This window comes from Hydra vulgaris, chromosome 15 (genome assembly GCF_038396675.1).
Source record: "Hydra vulgaris chromosome 15, alternate assembly HydraT2T_AEP".
In the NCBI taxonomy this organism is placed as follows: domain Eukaryota; kingdom Metazoa; phylum Cnidaria; class Hydrozoa; order Anthoathecata; family Hydridae; genus Hydra; species Hydra vulgaris.
The window spans coordinates 31,539,444-31,564,753 of NC_088934.1; the positions used below are offsets into that span (position 1 = coordinate 31,539,444).

General features: G+C 28.1%; 1 protein-coding gene across 1 annotated transcript in view; it reads left to right on the top strand.

The window, feature by feature from the left end:
* The first annotated feature begins 5,680 nt into the window (after positions 1–5,680).
* LOC136091571 (fibrillin-2-like) overlaps positions 5,681–25,310 on the top strand; it is a 111,429-nt gene continuing 91,799 nt past the window's right edge. The window contains exons 1-4 of the mRNA XM_065819262.1: positions 5,681–5,761; positions 16,790–16,844; positions 23,547–23,765; positions 23,943–24,137. Of these exons, the coding sequence (XP_065675334.1) occupies positions 5,729–5,761; positions 16,790–16,844; positions 23,547–23,765; positions 23,943–24,137 (502 nt within the window). The 5' untranslated portion in view covers positions 5,681–5,728. The remainder of the gene's footprint in view (positions 5,762–16,789; positions 16,845–23,546; positions 23,766–23,942; positions 24,138–25,310) is intronic.

A 25,310-nucleotide genomic window follows, 5' to 3' on the forward strand; every position in this document is an offset into this window, starting at 1 on the left:
AAATAATTACTCTCTCAACTGGACGTGGACCAGCAGGTGTATTTTCTAAATAACGTAAGTTTAGGTATTGGTTTTCCATTTTAGATTTTTCTTGGGTTCCATATCTAATTTTGCAATACACCTTTTGGTTCCTCACGTCTGTCACAATTTTTTCAACAACTAAATTTTTTTGTAATTAACAACCAGCGCACGTTAAGTGGACTTTTTACGAAAATCATTCAAACGAATAGTATTCATTATTTCTAAATAATTGACAATGAAGTATCAAATTCAGAAAATTCTCGAAAAAGATGCAAAAGTTTACTATCCCTGGAATTGTGACCACAATTGGCCATCATTTCAGTAGAAAAAAATTTCAAACATTTGATAAACACATATATGACTTGCTCATTTTTTTCTGATAATATAATGTGTAAATTTGAAAACATCATATCTAGTTGCTTCTTACTACATAACCTTGCTAGCTCAGCGTCGTGATGTTCTCGACTGTACTCGTGATATAAGATATCTCTTGATGCATTATTCCAATTTTTATTTCCTTGTTGACGATATCTTTAACAATAGATTCAATAATCCTTATGGTCCAACAAATAGAAGCCAATCCACACAACATTAACTATCTTTCAAAAAATTATAAATAAACCATTTTCTGATTTTTCTCACCGTCAGGTAATTCTTTTAAAACCAAAGATTGTGAATAAGCTCGGTTAACTTTACGTGGAAATACAAACGTTTTTTAGGCAAATAGCAACAATTGTAACAATTGGTTTATAACAGAATCAGTTATATGAGAATTTAAAAACTTTGCAATATCAATATCGCCATTAGATTTGAAAGATGTTATTTAAACACTGTTTTCAATTTCACATAGGTTGGCTGTTTCATTTTCAGATTATATCCGAGATATAGGCATTGGAATTATAACGTTTGTTTTAGATTTAAATACTTCGCAAACATTATCTTCAGTTGTTATTACAGACTTATAAACTTGTTCGATAGAATTTAGGATGATAATTCTAAAACTGAAGGAAGGAAAGCTTAATCGAGTATGATAGATTCCACAATTACATCAGTTAAATTTTCTCGCTTACAAACAACAACGTCATCAAGCAAATGGTGTTTGACAGTATCTCTATATTTAACCCAGTCTCCGTTATTTTTTCTAGATCCAATTACTTTGAATTTGACTTCCAAGTAACTGTGGTAAAAAAAAAAACCAAGTTCTGATTCTAATTTTGCTAACTTGGGTAACTATATTTAACATTTAACCCAGTACTAACAATATATTTATAAAAATATATTTATAATTTGAAGAAATTATTGAAACAAATACAACCTTACATTAACATGTTGTATGGAATATATTAAAAATATTAATTATTGCTAACCTCCCAAATTTGTATGCGAGTTTCTTTTTGCAAAGACCTTTCCATTTATCAGAAAGAATTAAGGCAAGAGACATAATCTCCTGACATTGGTACTTGTATTGCATTTTTTCTCTCGGCATTATCTTCAAACTTATAACTTAAAATTTATAACTTATTTTTTTTAGGTCCGATAGTAAATGTATATTGTATAATAAGGTATTATACTATAAGAAAACGTGTGTTCAATACACTAAGTATTAGTAAATGCTGTCATTTATATATTTTTTATCGCCCTGGAGAGTATGTACCTGAACAAACATTCTCCCGTAAAGTTTATTTTTGAATAAACATTACGGCGGGATAAAATATTTCTTCTCTTACCGAAATGTTTTCCCGATGAAAAATTTACTAAAATTTTTGTTTTTTAAAAAAAGCTACGAGAATTAGAAGGAGAAAATATCAAAAAACAACCTTTTTTGAGTAAACTTTTTTATTTATTAAACTTTTTTATTTTATTTTAATATATATAACGCTTTTTTAATAACTAAATAACAAGCATAAATGGTAATTATGACCTACACCAGGGGCCGGCAACTTATTTTAAGAAGAGAGCCATTTTTCCTAAAAGTCCACTTAACGTGCGCTGGTTGTTAAAAAATTTCTAAAGATCAAAAGGATAATAGTTTAATGTGTTTTAATGACATTTCTGTATTGTGACATAAAATTAGGACAGAATGGAGAGCCGCACAGTTTAGATAAAAGACCAACGTGCATCTCGCGAGCCGCAGGTTGCTTATAACAAGGAACGTTGATAGGTATGAGAGATCACAATGCAGAGTTTCTAGAATGTTGAGTTTAAATAAATTAGTAAAAAGCAGAAGAAAATAAATAAAAAACCTTATTTAGAACAAAAAGTGCACCTGAAAAAATAAATAATATATTTTAATTGTTTATAATTTGCTTCCCTTCCTATTTTTCCTGGGATATATGATAAGCACGTCGCTTTCTTCTTTTATTTTGTTTAACTCTTTTAAAAAGAATTAAATAAATTAAAAACAATTTCTATTTGCAAGTTTGTACTTCTATTTAACGAGTTAAATAAAAAACATTCGCAAATATTCTTGTTGTTACTGAATGCAAATAACTATAAAGGAAATAAAGTGCAAGATATTTCATAAAAATGATTCGCTTTTTTATTAAATTATTTTACTAAGCTTTAAAGAATATCGAGCTCATAAAACGTCCAAAAAAACATTTATGAATGTTCTAAACTTGCACGTAATTATTTTGTTAACAGTATTTGTTAAAACAATAATTGTTAAAACAAATTGCTGAAACTATACTTTTAATTATAAAAAATTTTTAATAATTAAAAGTATAGTTTTTTTAAATTATTTATTTTCGACATTGATTATGTAGATTAATTTTGCGTTTAAACCGGCTGCATATTTATTTTATATCCATCCCCCGAAATTTGGAGTAAAATTTGAATTTTCTGCCCTGTTTTGATTTTTATAAAGCAGCTGCGTCTTGAGTAAGTAGTAGTATACGCCCCTGAACACTGGTTACAATATTGGAATCAATTCACGGTGGAAGTTGATAACTCAAACATTTCAAACATCCGCAAGTTTAACTACTTTTTGCAAAATAAATTTTAGAACTCGTTGAACGAAAACCGGAGATAACATTCTTGGATTATCAAAATCATTGAAAAAATACGATAAAGCAAAACGTATTAACGTTATGGAAAAAACGTAGTAAAGTTATGGAAAAGACATTTGGGTTCACAAGCCCTGAATTAATGATCTTAAAAAAATAACGGCTGTAAACAACAAATAAAAAATCAAAGATGTTCACGACTTTTTTAACAAACTTGCACGAACAGTTCGAACATTAAAAACAGTGCACAAACTGCAAACTTCATGATCTTTTGTGTGTTTGTAAATGAATAATTAAAACTTTTTAAAGGAAAACCCACAAAGAACATTATGAAACAAGGATTTTGTCAAACTGCCAGACAACAGGGATCTGGCTGTTCAACTGTTTAAAAGCAGCTGTAACTCGATTTGAAAAACTTAATAAACTAGAAGAGTCTAATGGCATAATGATCGAACAGATCAACAATGGAGTATTGGAAATAGTACTATAATAATATTTGACATTCTCTCACGAAGCTGGATGAAAAAACTCTTCGTATTATCTTGGAGTAATGCTTTCTGTATTGACATACAGAAAGCATTACTCCAAGATTAATTTTTCAAAATGGATTGAGACGCAAATCGGAAGTGAGCAAATCGGAAAATGACGGTGAGTGCAAATCAACAAAAATACTTAGGCTTTATGGAGATAAACACACAAATCAACTATCCATTGTTAAACGCAGTTTTCATCATGTAAACGTATTTGTATAAAGGAAAGCGTCTGTTTGGAAACAGAAGAAATAAAGAAACATATATTCAAAGGATTGTGGAGCAAAACTACGTTTAGCAAGGTTATATGGGTATCGTCTTTTACAAAAATTTGTTACGGAAGTGTCTCCGGTTATAATCCAATATTTATTACTAAAGGATTCTAGATAACTCAACAAATAATTGAGTATCATTGTGAAAGAAAGCTACACGGAAGAGTAGGAGACACCATGGGTGGCAAAGAGAAAAACTCTGGGTATCAACTTTGAGAGTTGCCGTAAAAAAGATCATTCGTTGATGTTATTTGTGTAGAAGATACACAAATAATATCTACGAATAAAGTTGACGCCATATAACCGTTTGCGGTTACTGGTGCCAATTTTCTGGTTTACTAAAATATAAATAGCCAGATAAATAAGTTGAAAAATGTTAAGTTGCACTAGGTACATGTACAACTACAAGAGCCGTTTACCTTAATCTTTTTTATGGTTTATTAGGAGTAGAGTTGCAAAGAGTTTAAAAAGAATTCATTGCAAAAAAAATGCATTCAAATAATGATTAGTGATAAGTTGCAAAGAGTTTAAAAAGAAATCATTGCATCTCAAATAATGATTAGTTATAAAGTAAAAATATTTTATAGCAACAGGGAACTGAATACAATTTTTATGAGGAACAAAACCTCGCAATCAATTTAGAAAAGCATGTCATAAAATAGAGGTTAAACCTGTCAAGGTGAGGCGGGCTGTTTGAAAGTTCAATTAGAATAATAAAAAAATATATATCAAAAACAATCGGAAAGGGTAAGCTAAGTTTTCATAAATTAGAGGAAGCGTTATTTATTGTGAAGTGGTCTATGAACAATAGACCACTTCATTACAAAGGTGACCAGTTTGACAACCAAGGTTTTTCGTGGAGGCAAAGTAAGCTTCTTTTTATGTGACATTATTGTAAGCGGGAACATTTTTTAATTACTGACCAGGTTAAGTTGGGTGTTACTTTGAGGTTTTCTTTTATTTGCCATATGAATTTGGAAAGGATGAATGATTGTAATTTTTTTTTTTTGTGAAGAAGAGTTTGTGGTTAGCCTTAATAAGGCTAACCACAAACTCTTCTTCACAAAAAAAAGGCAGTATATTCTTTTTCTGGAATGTTAGGAGATGACACTATACACTTATAAATGACATTTGAGATTCTACATTTTCCTTTCCTTGGATATTTAAAACTTTCTTTTTTTTAAATATCTTCAATAATAAATAATGATGACAATAAATTAAACTATTAAAAGGCATTTACAAAATTTATACATATATGTATATATATATATATATATATATATATATATATATATATATATATATATATATATATATATATATATATATATATATATATATATATATATATATATATAATTTCACATAAAAAAAACATTATTAAGTTGAGAGCAATATACAAAAAATCACTTTGTTTTTAAAAATATAAATCTTGAAAATATAAAATTATTCGATCAAAAATAAGCAAATAAAACCCCAATATTTTAAATCTTATTAAAAAAAAAACGTAAATGATATATGTAAAAAAGTTTTTCAAAAGTTTTTTCACTTACTTTAAATAGATTGCTGCGGTCGTTAAACGTGGCCAATAATATTATGCTGTCGCAAATAAACCGCAAGTTTCAGCTTATGTATCGCTTTTACTTTAAAAAAAATTAGCTAATTGCTGATAAATGTTTAATTAGATTTAATAAACTCAAAAGTGTCAGATATATATGGTTTACTTATTGCGTGGTTACATGCTACCTTGACACGTACCTGACAACTAAATAAACTGCGGTAATAATGTCATGTAAAGTTAAATATATTTAGAAAATTTTTGATTAAATTGCACATTTATTTGAATATATACTTTTATAACAAAAATACGATATTGACAAAAAAATATTTAGTAGTAAATATGAAATTATCATTAAAAAATCATTGTTATTGGGTATGATAATAGTTTTATTAATTTATTTAATTTTTATAACAAAATTGTTAAACTATTTTAGATATTACTTTACTATATAAAATAGTGTAAGTAAGTAAGTATGTAAGATAGCAAGTAAGTAGCATAGTTAGTAGATTAAAACAGGGTCAAATGATTTTTTTATTAACAAGTTTTATAAGTTTTACGGAATTACGTGCTGTTTTTAAATATAAACTATTAAAATAAATTTTTTTTAACTTTTTCAAAGAAGTATTAATTGGAAAAAGAGGTTTCATTTTTTTTTTGTTTGGGGACAACAAAATATGAAAGAATATTGGTAATTAAAAAAGAGACCTAAATAAGAAATGCAATTAGCAATAACAATTTTAAAAAACCAATAATATTCAATAAAACAGCCAATTAATTAAAAAAAAGATAATAATGTTATTCAAAAAATTATAAGTTAAACTTATTTCTTTATTTTATTTTTTTTAATTACTTTTTTTTTTTTTTTTTTATTTTTTTTTTTTTTTTGATTTTCTTTATAAAGTCAATAATATCTAAAAGTCTATTGAAAAAAAAGACGACAGAAAAGTGTAAACTATTTTATATGAATTTCCTATAAGATCTAATATTTTCTTCATAAAATAAAAAGGAAACGGAGGTCCGGATTAGAGATTTTTTGATATTTGAGAGAACTAAATAAGCAAAAAGTTTATAAATGTAAACTGACATCGATGCAAAGTAGCTACAAAAACTGGCATAAGTGCGAAGATTCGTAAACATGCTTAATTTTGCGACGTTGTCTTGTTTAGCTGAACTACCAGTTATTTCTTTGTTTGCATATTTTATATTGACAAAAATATCTACTTACCATATTTATACACATATTATACATAAGAGGATAATATAAATGACATCACGATGGTTTGTTACAGTTTTTTTTATATATAAATATAAATTAATAGTAATTTATGTTTGTATTAAGTTCTTGGAATACATGCTCACTTTTCTACAAAAAAAATTTCTTCAACTGAACCAGATGAAGATTTTAAAACGCAATTTACCAAGAATTAAATCTCAACCGTTACATTGTTAGCATTCTGGGAAACCCGCTTTGGCCCCCGTCTCACTTCGCTTCAAATGGAGACTCTAACTCAAAAGCAAGGTTATAAAAGCATTCAAGCATGATCTGCAAAATAACGTACTTAGTGAAATACTTCATCCCAAAAGTATTTACAAAAATGTTTTTTGCATTGAAAGTTCTTCTCTTTGCCTTTTGAATTCAATTTATGACAAACAACTTTAAAGGAAGTGTTTGACAAATTAGTAGCTGCATAGCTCAGTTGGGTGGAGCGTCAAGCTAAATGGTATAATCGGAACTGTTGTGCAATACGAGTTCAAATGCAAAGCAAATGTTGGTCAATAACTGCAGCGACTTTGATTTAGTCTTTGAGACTAACAATGGCTATTCCTATGCTAAACCAACTGTATCTTTGGACTGTGAAAGTTGTATTAATATATAGATCATGCAGTTTATAAAAAAAAAAAAAAAAAAGTTAAACTATTTTCTACGATTTCACCAATTATATCATCAGCTGTAAGTTCCTTAGGCAAACTACCAAATTTATTAAAAATATGGCAAGAAAACAAAACCTGTTAAATTTTCTTGCCACTTTATAGATTAAATATATTTTAGCTAGCCATCTTGATTTTAGTGATGTCATTAAAACGTTTGGAAAAAACTTTGAAATTGAAAATATCCATTAAGAAAAGGTTTGTAAATTTTACAATTACCAATAGTATTTAATATATTCTCTTTCAAATAAATCTCAAAGTATTTCTTAAATATCATCTCATCATTTAAACAATCTTATTTTCATTGATCTTTTTGTTTTTAATTTTTAGTGCTCTATGAATTAACATGACAACGACGTTAAAAGTAGCTCATGGTACCCTTTAATATTGAATGATTCAATATAATTTCTTGTTTAAATAACATTCTAAAATAACGTTATGACAAAAATCTTTTTTTGACAAAGAAAAATTTATGATCAAATAAGAAAACTTGTTCTTTTGAGAGTAGTCAAATGAAACTTAATCATTTTGTAGTTATAAATAAATAAGTTAATTAATGTTTTGAATGAGGCATTGTTGCAGCAATCAAATATTATTTTATTATGTTTTAAACGTATTAAGTTCTTTGTTCGATAAACTGCTGAAGTTCGCCTTAGGAATATGTATTATAAATATTGTAACTATTAGCGTCTTTCTCTCTTGGAGTCAGCTATAAAACATCAATTGATTCAATCACTCTGCTCTTATACTTCTTCACAACTTTTCTGTGTCTAAAATACCTTGCATCTAAATTATATTTTGTAAATAAATTGAACTTGTTTTAAAGTTCCACTCTTGCTTAAAACTTTAGGCACAATTTTTAAAAGTAAAGTTAAGCTCAGGGGCAGTTCTACGCGGGTGTGTGGGAAAGGTATGACATGTAGGTGTTTTGAGGAACATAGTTGGTCAGTCGGGCATCTGACACATTTCAGCTGGGTAAATTTTGGTTTTGAGCTTTTTTTTTTTAAGAAAGAAGTCATTTTAAGTATTTGCCCCCTTAATTTATAAAAATAATCATAGAAAGTGTCTCTTGATAAGCACTCCAACCTTTATTTGGATACATCTATACAACCTCTAAGTCTCATTAAGGTGAAAAAATAGTTTTGAAAAACTGAGATTTAATTATTTTCATTTCGAAACTAATCTTTAACAAAAATCCCCAAATAATTACAAAAGTTACTTTTTGATGTTTTTTAAATTAACAATTTAGTATGTTTTCTTTGCCTTTTTAAGAAAAAAATTGTTTAAAAAAATGTTTTTTTCCACCAAAAATTTTGTATCTATGCGTTAACAGTAGGGTGAGAAGTGGGGAAAGGTTGCAGAAGACTCTAGTATGAGGTCCTGTTTCACAACGTCGAAAATATTTTTAGTGTTAGAATATTTCAATTTTTACGAATGACTTGTGAGTGTTTCGGAAATTATTGACCGTGATATTGAACTTAATCTGGTGACCTTTGACGTTAGAAAATATATTTATTTTAAAGATGCTTTTTTTTTTACCGAAAATAAGTTAATTGACACTAAGTTCATTAAATCAAAAAAGTAAAGAGGCTAATATATTTACTTCAAAAGAGTTCACATAAATAACAAAACCAACCGAAGGTAGTCGACTCTAACAAAAATATGTTTCTTTTGTTAAAATGTAATAAAAATATATTTCCAACAAACATTAAATGCAACGAGTAGCCAACCTAAAAACAATGTTGTACCAAAGTTGATTTTTTATTGTTGATGAGTTTGCATTCATCATCAAAAACAACGTTGACAACCGATGTTACACAAATACAATTTGCAACACTGTTGTAACGTTGCTTTACGTTACAACAGTGTTGTGAATATCACGATATTAACTCAGCAAGCAATGTGTGCTAGCTGAGTTGATATCGTGAAATTTAGTACAGAAATTCTTTTAAAGTAAAAAAAAATAGAAAATTAAAAATGTAAAAAATACAATTACGCTACTCAGCAAGCCTATTTATTTATGCAAGAACATATAATATCAAAAACTTATAGCCACAATGTGAAAAAACTGAATACCAAAATGTCTAATATACAAGAAGCAAAAAAAAATTTAATGTAAAGTGTATTAACTGTAAAAGAAGATGTAGTTTATATCTAAAAAAAGTTGAAAGTTCAACCAAGATTCCATAACTCTATTAATCAAAAAGTATAAAATGAAAAATTAAAATGAAGAAAAAATATCTAGTTAAAAACTATGGACATGAATATATAATCGTTAGAATCAACTCTTTGTAACTTTTAAGAAAAACTTAATCTTTTATTATAACAAGCACCTTAAACAACATTCGTTATATTTTTAGAAGCACCTAAAATAAGCTTAACTTTCAAAAAGTTTAGTTTCAAATATTAACAGTTTCTTGCGACAACACCTAATAGTCTCCTTTTAGTTTCCGTATATCTTTTCTTTTTTTTAATTGATATACTTTTTTGTATTTTTTTTTCTTTTTTGTATCTTGTATAAAGTTAAGCAATAAGTGTAAAATAAAATTAAAAATGAAAAAATGAAAAAAATATCAAAATAAAAATAGTCAGAATGAACCAAACTTCATATCAGACAACACATTATAAGCTTACCAACTAAGGAATCCATTTTATTGCAAAGCATATATGTTATTTAAATGCTAATATTAAGGTTGAGACAATGGATAGACTGTTAAAAAAAAATTACTTTTCAATTAAAGTTTTTGACTACATCAAATAAAATTAAGATCTTTTCGCTGCAGTTGCAAAGAACTCGATTTGAGTCTCAAGTTAAGGAGCTCTTATTTCATGTGTTGAAGCTAAATTTGATGTACATTAACGCAAATAAAAAAAGTAAAAAACTATAAACGTTATAAAAACTTCAAATATTCTCAAATATGATTTGTGGTCAAAATAAGAATCATTTGTTATCTTGATTACCCCTAGCCATGACTGATTTAAAACAATTTAAAAAGATTAGGCAATTCTACCTCAACCTACCGTGTCATGGGAAATTTAGCTTAATATAGTGAGAACTAAACCAAAGCGATAGGCTGTACACGTAGATAAGTTATGTGACCTTGTAAGGAAATCTTAGGTTTTATCGGATTAAATAAAGTTAAAAAAAGAATAAAAGCAGTATTTTCCTTTAAACAAGTTCATGCACTGCACATATGACAAACTAATTCCACTTAAGTTTATCGGCCAATCTTTCATCGGTTCTTTAATGATTCATAGCTTTTTCTCTATGACAAACAAGTTGTCCAAACTTATGTTTTTGTAATAAATAAGCTTAACCCTTTCGTGACGAGTGACCCATATGGCGGTTCATAAAATTTGTTTTTAAATGACGAGTGACCCGCATGGCGGTGCATAAACAATTTTGAATATTTCAAATCATCTATAGCTATTGGGGAAAACTTTAAACTCATTTTTGAAATGTGAATAATATCTTAAGTTAATCCTTCAAACCGTTTGTTAACTGCATTTATGGATCGCTCAAAAATTAATTTTAAAAAATGACAAAAACAGATAAAAAGTATACTGTCATGAATCAGATCCTTAATATTTTTTTCAGTGATGGTGGTGAAGATTTATTTTGTTTGATCACCAAAATAAATGTATCATTTATTTAAATTAGGAAAGGGTATGTTTATGTATTTCTTCTTTATTTGTTAAAGGTTACATAGAGAAACTATATATTTTTGTTAATTTCAACGTGATATATTTTGATCACGTTACTAAGATAATAAATTTTTTTTTTTAGTTTTTTAATTTCCTGAAAGCCAATTCTTTGAAAAAAAAAACAAGGTCTTATTTTTAAAATTCTGACTAGTAATTTTTATTTTATACTCTTTAAATTGATCATGATCCTAGATCGTTATTTTACGCGCAGTCATATAGCTGTTTTTAAGTCAGTCGCGAAAGGGTTAACCTGTGGGAAAAAATTTTAATTACGTTGATAAAATGAAAGACAAAAAGGAACTACAACCTTAGATTAACCTAACCAACAACTTTAACCTTAATCTGCTTTCAAGTTGAGTTTGAAAACTTTTATCCTAAAATCTTAATGTAGCAAAAAATCAAAGCTGTTGAAAACCGAAAATAATGAAAAAATTATCTATCTTAAAATAGTTTTATTAGAAAAATATTTAAAACTAGTTCTTTAAATATATTGTAGTCTATTTAAGTATTGATTTCTAGGTGTTTTTAGTAAATGACATTATTTTAAAACACATTTAAATTTTTTTTTATTAAATTATGCCAAAAGGGTATAATTCAAACAACTTTTTTTATAACTTAGTAATTTAGTAAAGTTTTTGTAATTCACTAGAGTTAGTAATTTTTTTTCTTTTGAAAGCATAGCAAATGTCATTAAATATTGAGTTTCATGATAACTTGTGTAATAAAAAAGAATTTATTAAAAAAAACAATTTTATTTGAATAAAAATAAAGATATAGCAAAGTTTCTATTTAGTTTTCTCAAAATTATGTGTTGTTGACTTCATCCCTTTGGCATGACCCAAGTCAATTAATTGTAAAGTATTGATAAAAGAAAAATCCGGCAACAAAAGATGGGGAGGAAAATTTTTCAATCTAGCAATAAAAGTTTGACTTCAGCCAACAAATGCAAAGTGTATAATAAGCAACCAGCTACAATTATTTGAGAAGTGTAAAACAACTTAAACGATCTTTAACATCACATAAAACACACCAGACTTTAAAATAATGCTCAAACGTCATGACTTTTTTCATTTTTTAAGTTTACTTTCGTCATATCTTATAAAATTATAGTTTTAAAAAATTAAATTCGAACATAAGGTAGACAATTAAGAGGATCCTATATCATTACTTTTTAAATGTCATTGCAAACTAGTTTATCACAATACTATTAGTTTATCATATTTTTTGTTCAAATCATACGCAAAATTTGAATTAGTTTAATATTTTTTAGAAGCTTTAAGTAGGTTTAAACCACAAGTTGAATTAGTTTTAATACTCAATCAAGTGCTGAAATGATTTTTATGATTTTGATTCTAGCAATAACGTTTTCAAAATTTAAAAACATTTTTCCACCCATGTGAAAATAAATATACAAACTGCATCTTACTTTTTGTCTTTTAATTTTATTTTTTGACTATATTTAAAATGAAAATAAAATTAACCTCCTGCTTTGTTTAACTTATTTGAATTTGTTAAGTTAGTTAAGAGTCTTTTTTTAGAAACCATGACTGTTCACATGGTTGACATGATATTAATAATTTTTTTTTTTAATTTAAAAAAAATTAGATTACTTTTTACTTTTGATGGTGTAATTATAAACCAATATAAACAATTATTGGTTTTCAAAAATGTTGTTTTTTGAAACTCAAAACAAATTTTAAACTAAAAATTTAAAACGAAAATATCAAAGTTTATTAGCAATTACATAAATATATTGAAGTTATTTGAAAAAAGGAAGCAAATCTGCTTCCTGTTCTTAATTAATTCATATATATATCTGCTAATATAGTTGAACAGAAGTTATTTGCAAATAAACTTTGATATTTTTAGATTGTTATGCTGAGATTTTATCAACACTTTGTAAAAATATATTTAAATATACTTCTTTGGATATTACTTTATCAAATAAAGCGTGTCAGAAAAGTTGTGACATTAACACAAGATGTGTGATGGTACTAAAACAGTAACATCATTGTAACGAAATTAATTATCAAATGTTTGAAATATACATGACTGTTGCGAATGAAAATAAATTTAGTTGGTAATGTATTGGATCTCTTGAAAAGACAGAAAAGTGATCATAAGTCTCTTAACTTATTACAGCAAATTGCAATAACAATAAAGTTGAAGTTCAAAAATGAGTCAAGTTTGCCGGTAATGGTATCGAAAAAGGTACCAATGAATACCAAATACCAAACCGCAACGACAATGGCTCTATCGCTAACAAAGGCTCAGCAGCCCAAATGAAGGCACAGGCACACACATCAAAATGGTTTGGGCTATAAAAATAATGTGTAAATAGATAACTTATTAAGCCTATTTGGTAGGACTTTGTTATTATTAGAAATGTGTTGATTACGTTCAAAAAGAATTGGAAACAAACTTCTTGCAATTTCAGTTTCGGTTCACTGTCGTGGTTCATTAAAAAGAAAACGATATTTTTATTGTCTACTTTCATGGTCAATTTTTATGGAGATATGTACAGATAGTTTATTTAGTAAATGTTTGCACATAGAATAACCAGAATGTCAATGAGTCACTTAATACAATGATCTAGTCTTTAAGTCATAAAAGACAAACAAATATTACTTAGAGTAATACATTACTAAAATACCTTAACTTTTTTTGTTTAATTATGTTTGTTATTTTCTTTTCATATTTCTTGTTTATGTGTTTCCCTGTGTTTCCAAACTTTCCTAGGTTATTCATTTAGATTATATCTATAACACGACACAAATTTTTTAATGAAATAGTTAAGATTTTTGATTCACTTTTTTTTTTACAGGAAAAATATTTTTAATTCTATTTTTTTCAACTTGTAAAGAATTTTGAGGTATATTGGAATATATAAAAGAAAAAATAAACTTTAAAATAATTTTCTTACGAAATTTTACTTAATTGTAAAAAAAACTATACCATTCCATATTTGGAGGGAATTAAATATCTAATTTGATCGTTAATTAAAAGAATAAGTAATCAAATAATACAACTAATAATAACAATTAAACAACTAATAACAATAATTACAAATTTTAAATAAAAAACACTTTTATTTGTGTGATGATGTTGAGTCTTTAAGGATTTTTTAGGTTGATATGAGATGTAACATGCGGTGCACTTTTTTGCGTAACCAAACTCAATTCTTTGTAAATATCACTTTAGAATGGATTTGTGACAAAGCTTAACCGTGCATATTTAATTTTTGCACTGATAACTTACATGACTTTGACTAGCTGACGCTTTGCTCAAAACATAACAGCGCTTTTTACACTTTACTTGGTTAGCTGCTGCTGTTGTTGTTGAAGTTGCTGTTGTTGATTGATTTATCTGCTGCTCATCATCAAAGTCAAGGTGAGTTTTTTCCTAGCTTGCTTTGGTGCTGTCAACATCTCTCACTCTCTTGAATATATGATGTTTATTGAGATACTCCACTTTGCATATTGGTACGTCTACTTTTTTATTGATGTTTTGCATCAATGTTTTAGATGAAAAACATTTGCTGCAAAGCTGCGGCAAGCAATATGGCCAACTGAAATTGTTTTTCAACTTCTTTTTGAATTTTCTTTTAAATAGCTGGAGTTATTCTGAAGATTAGTTTCTAGGGAGTTGTGTGAGTTCACAAGCAAGTATACTGTTGCTTAATCAAAAGCTAAGTATTTTTGGTAAACCAGATTTCACAATTGACTACTATTTGAAGCAGTTATACTTGTTTTTTAAATTGATTTTTGATCAGGTGCTGCTTCGATTTTCAAAGTTTTTAGAACTTTAAACAAGAATAAACCCTCTTTCAATGTGCCAAGTTTAACTTTATAAAACTTATTTTCCTTTGTGACCAAGAGATTTACGAAATAAAAACCTATTTTGAAAGTGAGGTGGTTTTGTCAATAACTAACAATAAATACATTTCTAAATGCTAGGTTAGCAGGAAGCTGTAGCAGCAGAACTTTAGTTTTTAAATCTGAATCTTGCAAAACTCAGAAAAAGTAGAAGGTTAAGTTAATTAAGTTTGGAACTTATTGTTTTCTATACGTTGCACAAGTTGTTATAAATAACTAATTTAAAGAAGGTATGTTTACTCAGATAAAAAACTTCTATACATTAGTAATTTTGTTAAAGAATTATATATAAAATAATATTTAGTTAAAATTTTATATGATAACCAAACAGCAAAAAGTGCACGAAACAATATGTTCGTTAAGCAATTTTCCAAGCTGTAAAATTTTTTGTAAAAGCAAACAAAAAAGTTATTAGGACCTTTAAGATGAACTAAAAACTGCAATAACTAAAAAACAACAATATTTTTTGGCTAAACTTTAGGCAAATACTAATATTTTTTGTAAAGTTGTTTCTCTAAAATGTAAAACTTCAAGACAAAAGATTCGGACTATCAAAAAAAAACATAAAATTAAGTTCTTTAATATAATAAGGGCTAAAATTTAAAAAAGGCAATAACATTTAAGCTTTTATTTAGAAAAACGCAAAAATGTTATTACTGTTTACCATGATTTTGTTGTTGGTTAACTAAGATTTGAGTAAATGTTATCCTTTTTTTGAAAGGTTCATATTCACTAGGCTATTATTTTAAATAGCAGATTCACAAGTATATAGAAATTTGTTTGGTATGGCTAATGAATTCCATGCTCGGATTATAATGTAGTATTAACTAATTTAAATAGTTTGATAATTTTACAATGAAAATAAATGTGAATATTCAGAGATGAAAGTTATAATTTTAAATAAAGTTTTAATTAAATTAAATTAAAATTTTAAAAATTTAAACAAAAATAACATTTACCATGTGAAAAAAATTTAGGCACTACAATTTTAGTGGACGATAAAGAGATGTAACCTGTAACCTTAGCAAATGCTGAATTTGAATGGATTTGATATATGATTTCCGAGGTAGATGGCAAGTAAAAGTTAATTCTACAAGATGAAGGGTAGATGAACCATCAAGCACATTACCTTTTTTAGAATAACAAATGTTTTAAAAGTAAAAGCAACGTCAGAATTTTTGTAAGAATTATTTGGCTGAGTAATTATAAAATTACTCAGCCGAATAACTCTTACAAGTATTAGAATATCCTACTAATATATAATATAATATAATATAATAGTGCTGTACACTTGAAAGGTGATGAGTCCAAATTAGGTAGAGTTTGTAACTGTAACAACTGTAACACACAAACACACTAGCATATTAAAATTTAGTATTTAAAATGTTCATCCAGTTTGTTTTTGAATTGGTTGATACAGACTGCGTCTACTGTTTCTTGTTTAAGTTTATTCCAGTTGTTTATAGCTGTATAGGTGAAAAAATCATGTCATTTTATATTTCCTAAGTAATGCCTTCTCAATTTACTATTGTGACCTCTACTTTTTTATCTGTTATCTAGTATTTCGGGTTTTGTGCAAAATTTATATCGTATTCTTTGTTTTTTATTTAAATGTTGAGTAATTATTTTACATATCAGTAATAAATGCTTTATGATTATGTTAATTTTATGATTATACTGCAAATACAGTTGACGTAACATTGCATTATAAATATTAATTTTTTGTACTTGGCATACTATAAGTAAGTTTCGGTAGTAACTTTTATTTTCTATTTCTGGTAGTTACTGAACATGTTTTAAACAGTTGTAGTTACTATATATTGTTTTTTTTTTAAATAATATTTTTAATGAAATTGTTAATTAAAAACAAACATTTTCTTTATTGTTTTAGGTTTCAATGGTTGAGTTGATATTGAATCTACAATTCTATAAAGTTGAGGGACTTGGTATGTTTGGACATTTTATATGATTTTTTTCTTTCAAAATTACATAAAATTTTAAATAACATTTAATACTGACTTTAGTTAGATTATTGTTAAAACAATAAAAAAAAAATATTTATTAAAAAGATATTATAAGGATGTTTCAAGAAAGTAAATTGTTTTAAACCTTTATCCATTTAAATACTTAAAAATTTGTTAATATTTATACATATAGTAAAAAAAAGAGTATATTTTCTTTTTCAAAACATCGAAAAATTGTATTCATATTTCTTAAAGACATAATTTTTTTTTTGGACGACAGAAAAATTATTTTTCTCGACTAACATGTTAAAAACAAGTTCTTATACAATTACTTTTTTAAAATAATTTACTTTTATCAAGGAATAGAAAAAACATATTAGAAAATAATGTAAAAAAATAGGCGTACAAACTTTTTATTTGACTTCCGTTCTACATTCTTGTCGACCCCACTTTTTATTTTAATTAATATGTTAGTTTGATTTCCAATGAAACGTTTGATAAAATTACTTATGGTGATCAGTTCAGTCACATTCAAAGCTTTTTTTAAATAATTTGATATATCCTAAAAGTAAATATACATAGAAATAGGTCGATAATCAGTAAGTAAAGTAGTAAAGTTGCAAATAATAGATATGAACATGCGTGCCATGTAGGATCAGAAATAGTAAAAAAAAATACTTTACGCAAAAATAGTCTTATATTTTATCAATCGTTTCGAGACAATCCGTTGCTAAGTTGTAAACTCACCGACGCATTCAACGAAAATCATCAAAAACATATTTCGTCAAATACAGTATGGAAACTTTTCCTTAGGAAAAAAATAGTTGTCAATGCAGCTGTTTAAACACCTATGTTGACGGTCAGAGATCGGCTCACAAGATTTAGGTGGTGTAAAGAGAGATTTGGGTGGTCTTTTGAGAAGAAGAAGCAAGTAATTTTTAGTGATGAAAGTAACTTTGAAGTAATGAATAGAAAAAGCAAAGTTCTTGTTCAAAGATTTAAATCAAAAAAGTGTAGTAATTGCTTTGTTGTACCAAGGTTGCCAAGTGGCGGCGGCAGTGTTGGTATTGGTGGTTTCTTTTTGTCTAACAGAGTAGGAGTGTGTGATATTTATAATGGTCTAATCAACCAACATCATATACAGCTAAACGCTAGAGAACTGCTTGGTTCCATCAGTGGATATGCGGATTGATCGAAACGAACGGTAAAAATTTCAACAAAATTTGGCGTCTGCACTACCAGCTGGTGCAATAAAACCATGGATGAAAGAAAATAAAATAATTTTATTGCCCTGACAAATCTTGATCCACAGATTTAAATCTGATTGAATCTATTTGGGCTTGGATGAACAAAGAGTTTGACAAGGTACAAATACAATCCATAAATAGCTTTAAGCAAGAATTAGATACCGTTTGGAGAAGTGTTCCAAACAAAACCTGCAACAATATTTTAAAATCAATGCAAAAAAGATGTGCTGCATGTGATGTAACTTAGATGTTAGTTTCGTTGCTTTAATTTTTTTATATATTGCGGTTTTTTCTTCACATTTATTGTTAATTTGTTTGATAACGTTTTTATATGCAGTTTTATGAATTAGTATGTCATCCAATTTGCAAAATTTGTTTAAAAAAGATTTTTCTTTCTAATAAAATCAAATTAGTTTAATATTTTTAGTTTTTATTTTATGGTAGTTATTGGCAAACATCAAAATTTTACTGTGCCTATTTGTTTCGAAAGCACTGTTTATATTTACAATATCGTAATGAATTAATTAATTCATATTAGTCAATGAAAAGTATAGATAAAAGACGCCAATATATTGTGTCAAGGGTAACAGAGAAAGACCCAAAACAAAGATGTAAAAGGGAGCATGTGGGAAAAGAAAGAAACAGAAAGCGAACATTAACATACAGCTTTCCATGCAAAGAAGATGTTGCTCTTGAAACGTAGGTATATCACAGCAGAAAGTAAAACAGCAATGGCAAAAAAAACAACTGCTACAGGGAGTGTCAAAAAAGATTAAAGTGGTTGCCACAATTACCAAATAAAATTTTAATGAGAATGATAACAAAATGTCATTGATCATATTCAGACGTTTAGAGTTGTTGAATCCCATTACCTGAGACACACAGAAAAATCACAGTTTCGTCCTCAATAGCTTTCAATTAAGGAAATGCATAGAATCTTCATATAGTACTGCAGTGAGAAAAATCTTCTTAAAGAGGGATTCAAGTTCTATCAGACAGTTTTTAAACGTAGATTTCGTTTAAAATTTTAAAAAGTTAAGAAAGATCAGTGTGGAACTTGTAAAAATTTTACAAACAAAATAGAAAAGGGTTATAAAGATTGTTAAAAGTATAATAAAAATGTCAGCCTATAAAGAAGAAAAGAAGAATGAAACAATAAAATCACAATTAATTGTAACAGCGGCTTTTGACTTTGAGCAAGTTCTTTTATCACCATATGGTACAACTGGAGCTTTTTATTATTCCAGGCGTCAGCAAAATTATAACCTCGCTGTTAAATAAATTGATTCTTTAAAGACATAATTATATTTGTGGAACTAGAAAGAAAGTGAAAAAGCAAGCTTTGAAGTAAATACAGGAGTATTTAAATTTATTGAATCTTAAAGCAAAGAAGGAGTAACACAACTTTATCTCTTCTGTTATTGATGTGGGGGCAAAAATCAAATTAGAATCATGAACATAATGTTGTCGGAAGCATTGACTCTATCTAAGTTAGACTTAATGGCGCTTACATTCTTTGTACCACAACACAGTCAGAGTGAAAATGATGTCGCCCACTCAAAAATTGAAAAACAATATCAAAATCGATCAGTATTCACATCTATGCAATGAGAAGCAACAGTAGAACAAGCTTTTAAAATAAATGCCTGTGTACTAACATATTAAATACTGCAATAAAATTTATGGACTAAGGACACTTAATTTGTAGAGTTTTCCATATTTAAGATCCTTTTAAGACTATCCTATGTCAGGATGACCTGTTAAATTGCTTAAACTTTAATATTTAAAATTTTTTTGTTATACTATAAAAAATAATAAAACTTACTATAAACATTCTGAAAAAAATTAGGTTTAATCTTAATGATCAAACGCAGTAATAAATTTAAAACTTTAAATGGCTTTTCCTCAATACTGCAAAAACGGGCTCAGGATTTTATTTTGCAGCGACGATATATAGTTGATGACCTAGTTAGGTAACCGCAATGTAACTCGTGTTGCATTAGGTGCCTAAGTGGAACTGTGTCAATATTTTTAGAAAATATCCTATTGTTACTTAAAGGCGTTTAGTCTTTCAGCATTAACAATCTCATTCTAGTAGTCAACAACTCGATTTGTGAAGAAGTTACCTCTATTATTATTGGATTAAACTATTTCTTTGACCAGTTAATTATTATAGACATGGCGAGGCGCAGAACAGATTGAAGTGTGATGCAAGTTAAAAGTTTCTTTACCAGATTCGATTGTAAAAAGCTATATTATGTTTCCACAAGGATTTCTTCCTTTGAGCGAATTTAAAATTCATTAGTGACGCGTCTCTAGAATCTCTTTAAGGAACATTTAGCTGTATTTGATCTTTATTTGTATATGGATTTTAAATTAAGGAAAAGAATTCGAGATAAGGAACCACTTACATTATCTATACTTTTTTCCATAATGCTACACTGGGCAAAACAAATGTCCTAATATTCAAGGCAACCATCTCGTTGGCCTTAGACATAGCAGTGCACACCTGAACGTTTTGTTGTAGATTTTTGCTTACTCTGATTCCTAATTTAAGTTCAGGTGAGGTTGATTAGGAACTAGGTCAAATCACTTTATCAAAATCGAGCAATTTATAGATGTAATTTTTATTCAGGCAACCGATGTAAAGACCTTTCATTTCAAGATGTTTAGCCTCATATGACATATTCTTTTCCGCTCAGTTATAGCAATAATGTTATTTTGAGGAAAAGTACAACCATTCTGTTCTTTACCAAATCATAAACCACTTTTGTTTAAATATTAGACTCATATGGTTAACCTTGTCAAAAGTATTGGCTAACTTAAGGGAGAGAGCTAGTCTACAGACACTTGATCAGCTGATGCTTTTGTTAAATATTTTATAATTTCAATATGATTTGTGAGGCATGACTTACGGGGAACGAACTCAAGCTATTCTTGTTTAATCAAGTTGCTGTCAACTTGGTGCGCTAGGATGGATTGCTATACTATATTTTCCATTAGTATGCACGTTACAAAGGTAGGGTTGATAGGTTAACAATTGTACTGGTCAATTGTCAAATCTTATGGGTGGTGAAACCTTTTCTGTAAAACAAAATTTTTGCTACTTTACATACAGTAGAAACTTCTCCTTTGTCAATTAATTGCTAAAACTCTATGGCTAAATATATTTATATGTATATACATTATTGGACAAAACATTGGCAACCAACATCGAACAATGCTAAAAAGTGTTCCTAATTTTACATGTCTTAAAAACGAAACGAACTATACTACCACAGCAAACAGTTCAGGAGTCTGGAGTCATAGCATGCCATGACATGAGCAATTAGCTGACAGCACACAGGCAGAATTTCGTTGACAAGTGTCATTTTGCAGCGGACAAAACAAGTGCAACTTTTTTGGTTTGTTTCCTTTTCTTGAGTCTGGTTCGTGTCAACGTCGAGGAAGTTTTTTAATAATTACAAGAAGTATCCAGAAGTTTCCAGAAGTTTCCAGAAGCATGCAGAAGCTTCCAAAAGTTCCAAGAAGCATCAAAAAGAAGCATCTAGAATCTTCCAGAACAGGTTCAAACAGGTTCATTTTACTATATAAGAGACAAGTAAATCAACATGTAATTCAGTCAGTATGTGGAAGTCAATCAGTCAGTATTATTAAAACAGTTTATCAAAGTGAGTTTTATCAAAGTGTTTTATCGAAGAACATCAATACAAGAAGTGAAATACAACAAATGCTTCATTACATCAAAACAGTCCACATCCAACCAAGACGTTGTGTTCCACAGAGCATTATTGTATCATCACAAGGTAAATGTAACACGGTAAGCCTTGAGAAGCGTGATTATTTATTTTTATTATTTTTATGACTTAAAGTGCAAAAATGGCTCAGAACAGTCTTGGATTGGAACTTAGAAAGAAAATTATTGACGATTACGTCAGTGAAATGTCACAAAAAAGTGTTTGTGATAAATATCGCGTAAAAATATGGACCGTATCAAGACTATGTTCCAAATATCGTTCTAAAGGGAAGTTGGCAGCAGATAACAAAGGTGGAAGACGGCGTTCCACCACTTCTAGAGAAAATTCTATGATCGTCAGATCCGTCAAGATGGATCCCTGGATATCATCAGTCGAGATACAAAAGCAATTAGAGCTACCTGTATCGGACCGAACAATCAGACAACGTGCTGTTAAAGCCGGATTGTTTTCTCGACGCCCTGCAAAGAAACCGCTGATTTTACTAAAAAACCAGAAGAAAAAAATCTTGTTTGCTACATCTTATATTGACTGGAATGTGCAGAAATGGCGAACTGTCCTGTTCAGTGATGAATCGAAGTTCAACATCATTGGGAGCGATGGCATTTGCCGTGTACGTCGACCGGCCGGAAAACGCCTCAATTTACGTTACTGCCATTAGATCGTGAAGCATGGTGGAGGCAATGTAATGGTCTGGGGGTGATTTTCTGCTAACGGTCTAGGTCCAATACATCGAAACGATGGAATAATGGACCATTTTATGTATAAAAATATCCTGAAAGATGTTATGTTCCCTCATGCTGAATGCAATATGCCAATGAAATGGGGTTTCAGCAAGACAACGATCCGAAACACACTGCAAAAGTAGCCAAGTAGGGTTTCAAGACAACCACCTATCGGTGATGGATTGGCCGCCAGAATATCCGGATCTCAACCCTATCTAGAACCTGTGGGAGATCGACAACCGCAAAATTAATTGTGAAGGTGTTCGTAATAAGGACCAACTGTTAGAACAAATCCAAAAGGCCTGGGCAGCGAATCCACTTAGTTTCATTGATCACCTGATCGAATCTATGCCTCAAAGATGCAAAGCTGCGATCGACAACAAATGATTTGCCACAAAATATTGATAGCAAAATACAGCTTGGTCAACATTTTGTCGAGTTGCATTTGTTTTGTCCAGAAGGAAATCAACTTTTTTTTATACATTTGATTAATTTATTAATTTTCGTGTACAAATAATGAACTTTGTGATGAATAAAACTTGAAGAACTTTGTCTTTAAACATTTACATAGTTATTTCTCTAAATTGAAATAATTCTCTAAATTGAAATAATGCAGCACTTTAATATAAAGAAACTAAATTAGCATTATTTGGTTGCACTCGTTTTGTCCGATACTGTATATACATGTATATATATGTATATATATATGTTTATACTGTATATATATGCTTTCTCTAAAAATTTTATAGAATTCTCTAGACTTTTTTTAGACCATATCTTTTAAAAGTTTATAGAAATTCTATAGAACCTTTTTTCTGGGCAAGCTTATAAAAATAGTAATGGAATTGGCAGCACATATATAACATTTTACTTTTAACAATATAAATCTTTGTAATAGCTATTAATGAAAAATTTTTCCATTAAAAAATAACCAACTACAATTACTGTTATTTTTAGTTTATAATGGCTTTAATTGCACTAACGGTTGGTTGGGATATGGAAGTTATTGTTACCTTTTTAAGACATCAGAAACACCGACTTACAACTGGTACGAAGCCCAACTCTTTTGTCTGAGCTATGAAGGAAATTTGTTAAGTATAAAAGATCAAGCTGAAAATGACTTTATCATTGACCAATTTAAAATTAATTCAAATTTAAACAAAGGCCAATGGATTGGTATAATGATTTAAAAAAGTTCTACTTATTTCTTCTTTTTTTTAATCAATTTTTTTTACTTTAAATAATTTTTTCAGAAAATTATTTATTAAACTTCAATATTTAAACTTAAGCTAAATAATTAAATAATCAGTTTTTAAAACAAATTAATTAATAAATTAAAAATTATTTTCAAAGGTCTCAATGATATTCAGACAGAGAATGAATTTGAATGGAATGATAATGCAACTGAAAAGTTTTTTAAATGGAGACCTAATGAACCAAATAACTTTAATAGGAACGAAGACTGTGTTGAGATTTATGGTGACGGTTGGAATGACTTATCTTGTGATTCTGAACTTAGTGGGTTTTTTTGTAAAAGGAGAGCTACAGGTAAATTATTTATTTAAATAAATTTTTATTATACAGTTTCAAAACTTAATGTTACAACTGAATATGTTTTTAAACACAATAAAGTTGTTATTTAGTTACCAGATGTTTGTTACTTTTTGTTTATGGGCTATTATTTTTCGTTAAACTATTTTTTTTAATTAGGCTATATCATTTTTGTGGTATATATACATATATGTATATATATATATATATATATATATATATATATATATATATATATTATGCTTAGATATTAGATATATAAGTTACAATGTCCATAGAGTCAAAATAGGTAGGATAGTTTTTAGCTTGTTTGTTGGCACGCCTCCTTAAGAAACCTTCTTTGAAATTTAATATAATGCACTTTACCATCCATTAAATCAGTTTTTTGTTTAAATCGCATATAAAAAATATATTAATAATGTGTAATAATATTTAATTAATTCTACTGCAAGAATTGGTTAAAAATGGCTGCTTGTTAAAAAATCTGTGAAACTAGTGAAAAATCAATAGGATAAAGTTTTAAAACTAATGAGATGTTTAATAAGGTTTTAGAAATAATCGACCCAAACAGGAAAATGGAACAAATTAGTAACTAAAAGTTTAAATAAAAGTTATTTTAGATCAAATTAATTTTGTTTTTATTGTTTTTATTTAAATTATTTGTTATGATGTACCGGGTACATGGTGAATTTTATAAGTGCTGGTTTACATTGCAATTATTAGAGGTGCCTGGTAGTTTTAGAGTTCTTTAAAAATTTTTTAAGGTTCCAGAAAACCCAGAAGCAGAAAATGACCTGTTTACCTGGAAACCCTCGTGGTGAACCGTGTACCTGGTAATTTCAAAATATGGGGTACTCCTCAAACATACATAATGTTCAAAATACCCATTTTTTCCAAATATTTCTGATCATTTAAGAAATTTATCTAAGTCTTTTAGGGAAAAAAAGGCACCTCTGAAAAATAAAAAGTAACTTCAAAAACTGGCAGGTACCTAACACAATACAAAAAACTGCAGAGTACCCAGCACATCTTTTATTCTTCATTATTTATATTTATAGAACATTTTAACTCCCAAAGCAGCTTTTTTAAATAAAAAGTATTTTAATAACTATAACTTTTCATTTTAAATATATATATATATATATAATATATATATATATATATATATAT